The sequence below is a fragment of the Nicotiana attenuata genome, unplaced genomic scaffold (assembly GCF_001879085.1).
Source record: "Nicotiana attenuata strain UT unplaced genomic scaffold, NIATTr2, whole genome shotgun sequence".
Classification (NCBI taxonomy): domain Eukaryota; kingdom Viridiplantae; phylum Streptophyta; class Magnoliopsida; order Solanales; family Solanaceae; genus Nicotiana; species Nicotiana attenuata.
Genome location: NW_017671149.1, coordinates 147,690 through 153,176, shown reverse-complemented (window position 1 = coordinate 153,176; position 5,487 = coordinate 147,690). Strand labels below are relative to the sequence as shown.

The 5,487-nt window shown below is 31.9% G+C and overlaps 1 protein-coding gene across 1 annotated transcript; it reads right to left on the bottom strand.

Annotated features, from left to right (window-relative positions):
• Positions 1 to 868: 868 nt before the first annotated feature.
• On the bottom strand, positions 869 to 5,082 carry LOC109206257 (xyloglucan endotransglucosylase/hydrolase protein 24-like). The gene is made up of 5 exons (XM_019369070.1): positions 4,781 to 5,082; positions 4,123 to 4,226; positions 3,044 to 3,266; positions 2,321 to 2,514; positions 869 to 1,459 (listed from the first exon to the last, which is right to left on the bottom strand). Exons 1-5 carry the CDS (start codon positions 4,868 to 4,870, stop codon positions 1,057 to 1,059), a joined length of 1,014 nt encoding a protein of 337 aa, XP_019224615.1. The 5' UTR covers positions 4,871 to 5,082; the 3' UTR covers positions 869 to 1,056.
• Between the last annotated feature and the right edge of the window lie 405 nt (positions 5,083 to 5,487).

Here is a 5,487-nt window from a genome sequence, read left to right as displayed (position 1 = left end):
CGTAATGTAAGGAGAGGATGGTGATTTTCGAAAAATTGAATAATAGCGAAGAATACATAGATCAAAAGGGTCACTGATCTTTAACAAGGTTGACCCCTTCCCATTTGATATGATGAGACTAACGATGTACACTGAGGATCGGAACTTCCTTGCTTCTTTCTCCTTAGCAGGGAGAAAGAGATGAAGATCTCTCTCCTTCTCTGAAAATATGTCTGTCTGTGTGGGTTTGTTTCAGCCCCCCTTCTTCTTCTTCTCACTTAGTTTTTATACTAGGTATTCTCATTTACTCAACGGTCATTAGCCATAGCACCTAAGTCATATGACTGTATTACTGGTTGACCCTCTGAAATACCGTAACATCCAATTCGTCATTCAAGCATTCTGAATACACGACCTCGGTCGTGGCCGAGGTGCGTGTTGTTATAGCGTTGTATGGATACGACTTCGGCCGAAGTGAATTTTTGCCGTTCCTCTTCATGCGGATTCTCGTCTGGTCAGATTTCGATCCATACACCAATAACTTTATTCGGGGAAAGTACACAAACAACCGTTCTTAAGGCTGCTATTTAGGGATTAGTCATTACTTATTTTGTCTTGAAAATCTGAACTAAAAATCTTAATTTCAGGATAATTCAGGATATTTATGTCCTGAAAAAATAAACTGGTGTCATATCTCAAGGGGACCAAAATGTTCCCTCCTTCTTCTCCCATGAATTTGAACTAAGAGGCAAAAATATATCAAAAGAAAAAATTATAATTAGGTTTGAAGATTGATACATATGTATGATTAATGTATAATCTAATCTGATCATAATGGATACATTTAATTTAATCTATTTCTTGAGTCAAACTATTTTAGAACTATTAAAGCAAATGCAATAAAAAATGTTATAATTCTCAATCAATTAATGACAATATACAACAGCCTCATGTAGGATTCATAATAGAAAACTACAAAATCATAACTTAAAAAAAAAAAAAAACAAGTAGAAAATCCCAAAATACAAGATATATGAAACCTTATACATAATAAACAAGTTATAATTTCCCCTATTGTTATTGAAGCTTGCATTCAGGCGCAGGTCCTTTAGGAAACCTCCATTTATCCTTACAATAATCATAAATCATATATTTTTTCTGCAAAATTTTCATTTTTGCTTTACTTCTTCGATCCAATTCGTGCGTTAGCCACGCGTTGTTACCAAAAGGAGAAGAGTCGATATTGCACGAAGATGAACTAGTTAATCTTGAATAAATGCAAGCTTCATAAGTAAAATTTTTGTAAGAAGCAATAAAAGGTGCTAATTTCCAATTAGTTTTAACACGACCACCTTGTGTAGCCCAATCATCTGCATTCCATAGACTTGAGTATAGTCTCATTGGTTGATATTTTGGAAATGGAACACCAATTTTTTCTGCATTTTTGTATTCCCTAATTGGTGTACCATCAACATAGAATCTACATTGAAGAACAAATGAGGAAATATCCCATTAAAGAATCTTGGAAATTAAGTTACTAATTGCAGTTTAATTACCAAAATACTCAAAAAAGGCGGTCAAGATCAAATTTTCTAAAGCAAAGTACTCAACATATTTAATAATTTGGCCAATCTTCTAAAATAAGCTTGTTTTGAAAAGTAATTTTCTTAAAAGTATTTTTTTTTAAAAAGTACTTTTATAACTTATTTGGCCAAGCTTCTTTTTTTTGTCAAAAGTATTTTTTTTTGTTGTCAAAAGTGCTTTTTTGCCGAAATTAAGGCGTTTGGCCAAATATTTTGAAGAAATAAAAGTGTTTTTGAGTAGAAGCAGAAGCAGAAAAAAGTAGCTTCTCTTCGAAAGCACTTTTTTGAAAAGAATTTTTGAGAAAAATACACTTAGAAGTACTTTTTAAAAACTTGGCCAAACACTAATTGGTGCTCAAAAGTGCTTTTGAAATTAATTAGCCAAATACAAACTACTTCTCACCAAAAATAGTTTTTTGAAAAGCACTTTTGAAAAAAGCACTTCTCAAAATAAGCAGAATTTAAAAGCTTGGCCAAACAGGCTATTAGTGAGAAGCAGTTTGTGTTTAACGAATTAATTTGAAAAAATACTTTTGAGCAGCAATTAGTATTTTACCAAGCTCTTAAAAAGTACTTCTAAGTGTAATTTTTTCGAAAGTATTTTTCAAAAAAGCTACTTTTTCTACTTCTCAAAAACTACTGCTTTTACTCAAAATCATTTTTTTCCCTTTGAAAAAAGTACTTTTGGCCAAAAAAAAACTTGGCCAAACAGGCTATAAAAGAAATCAGAAGCAAAAAAGTTACTGATAATAACTTACATTATACATTTTGGATTCCAAAGGATTGAATAGGTGTGGTAATCTGCAGTAGGATCAAACCACAAGAAAAATTGTTGTTCTCTATTGCCTTGGCCTAGACTGAAAATATTAGTATGAAGAGTATAAGGATTTCCTGTTGAATTTCCCAAGAATTCAAAGTCTATTTCATCATGCTTGTTTCCTTGTGATGATAGCTGCAACAAAGACAAAAAAAAAAAACAAAAAAAACATACTCAATAAGTGGGGTCTGGAGATGACAGTGAGATATGCTCAGAGGCGGATCTAGGATTTAATGTTTATGGATTCTTGCAACGACCTCGAGTAAATTTTCAATAGTAACTGGGTTCACATTCAAACATTTATAGATATTTAGTGAATTTCTCGAACACATTTATACTGTTTGGACAAAAGCTACTGGGTTCCTATTGGAAACAGCTTCTCTATCCTCATAAGGTGGGGTAAGATCGGCGTACACACTACCCTCCCCAGACCCCACAGTGTGAGATAATACTGGGTATATTGTTGTTGTTGGACAAAAGCTACTGGGTTCATGTGAACCCGTAGGTCGCAAGGTAGATCCGCACCTGAATACACAGCCTTATTCCTACCTTGTGCAGGTTGAAGGACTATGTCCGATAAACTCCCCGCTCAAAGCATGCATACATAATCACAACAGTATAGAAAAAGAAACGCAGCAAAAACGTTATATTAGAGAGCACTTACGTAAAAAGTAGTAACAGTGCCAGCTGAATTTCCAGGGACGAGCTTAATTTGCATATCAATTTTGGCAAAGAGATACTCTTTCTTGGACTGAAATCCTGATCCAGATTGCTTGTCTAAGGAGAGTGTTAAAAGTTCTCCATTTTCATGTATTTTTCCTCTATCGTCTCCCCATGATAATATAAAGTGCTTGTGAAATGTACCATTTACTAATACTACAGGTGTGCTGCATCCATAATTCACCAAAAATAAATTCAGTTCCTTGCCATAGTAAAAGGACAAATAGAAACAAAAGACTATGGGGTCACTTAAAAGAATGTGCGAGAAACAAGAGAAATTAAAGACTATCACGTCACATAAAAGATAAAAGGGCAGCCCGTTATACTAAGCATACAACGTTCACGTGGTCCGGGAAAAGGCCGCACCCCTAGGGGTGTGACCTATAGAATATGAGTTCGAGCTGTGAAACTTATCAGACCACTTAAAAGTAATTGTAGGTAATTCCCCAGAAAATATGAGATTAGTAATCTGGAAAAAAAAATTGCTACATCATGTTAAGATACACTTACAATGTAAAAATACTTTATTTTATCTATATATATACAACAACAACAATAACAACCCAGTACAATCCCACTAGTGGGGCCTCGGGAGGGTAGTGTGTACGCAGATTTTACCCCTACCCCGAAGGAGTAGAGAGGCTGTTTCCGTGTATATATATATATATATATATATATATATATATATATATATATATAAAAGTTAAATCCTTTGGTTTATTCTAATTTTTTGATGTCTAATTCATTAGTGTAAAATTTATTATATATGGCAGAGCAGTTCTCACATATTATTTTGTTAACCACTAATTATTAATTAAGTAATGCAAAAATTAATACATAAGCTTTTTCTACTGTTTACTATTAGTTACTTGACAACTGCAATTTAATCCAAAGCTTTTAGTAAAAAAAAGGTTCACATACTAGTCAATATTGGGGAATGTGAAAATAAGGTCCAATTAAGTATTGTAAGAAAATAAAAATAAAAAGCAAATAAAAATTGGAAAAAGGAAAAAAATTGTGTACCTGTCATCAGTTTCTTGGGATTTAGACTTCACTAAGATATGATTAGGGGTCTTCTCCAGGTTGCGACGGGCTGAACTAAACGACTGAGATATGATAACATCTATCTGCTCATGTAATTAATTCCACAAATTAAACATGATTAATTTTAACTCCGAGAAGAAAAATATGACATGACCCGTGGCGGAGCTACAATTTCACCAATGTCTTAATTTGTGTTAAAAAAATTATTTAATATATAATAATTGATCTAAAACCCAATGATATGCCGTTTCAATAATTCAGAATTCATAAACTCAAAATTTTATGCCAGAGGGAGATAGAGATAGGAGACACTGAAATCATATCCCTAGTTTTAAGCATAATTTTCATTTATTGGGATCTTTATTTTCAAGGATAAAAAAGAAGAAGAGGAAATGAGATGAGTGTTTTATAATCGAAAAGAAAACATGATTTGGACATTCGATAAAATTGAAACGATTATAAGAAAAACACAATGAGAAAATATGCACTTCACACAATCGTACAAAACCAAAATCAAATTATCATATCGAATAAAATTTTCATGTCAATGCGAGTTAAAGATGCAAATGAAGGATGATTATACCATCTTTAAGAAGATAATTACAGAAATAATTAAAAAATTTATTAAAATTCTTACCTTAAAGACAAAAAGGGCAGCAACGAAGAGCAATATAATGTATGGAAGAGAAGACCTAGACCTAGATGAAGAAGATGAAAACCTTGCCATTGAACTAATTTGATAATATGAATTTTTGAAACCTCATATTGCTTTCTTTTTGTATTACTCATAATTATTGTATACAAATGGAATTTCGTTGTTCATTGATTAATTAGTATTTTTTTCATCGTAGTGGCTTCATATTGGCTACCAACTACGTTCGTTCCTTCTTTCTTGCTGGCTCCAATCATCATCACCTAATTTTTTGTGGTCAATTGTTCGTATTTAGACGTAAAATACAGCCTCTGCTTCGATTTATATGAAGGTGTTCGGATTTTAATAGTCAAATAAATTATAATTTAATTATATATTTATATATTTTTTAAATTATTAATTATTATGATTTATAAAACTTTTTATGTAATTTTTAAATATGTAAATTTTATTTCAAAAAATTAAAAAAATTTATGCCTAGATATATGGTCAAAATTAAAAGGTTTAAATCTGGAAAAGCTAAAAGGTTTAAATTGGAATAAAGGGAATAGCATCTTCTTTTGTGCTTTAATAATTTGGTCTCATTTCTTTATTATTCTTTTCTCTACAATATGGAATATACATGCTAGTTGTGATATTTACAATAATTAATTGCACCGCATGACAATTTCTTTTTGTTTTGTTATTGTCGG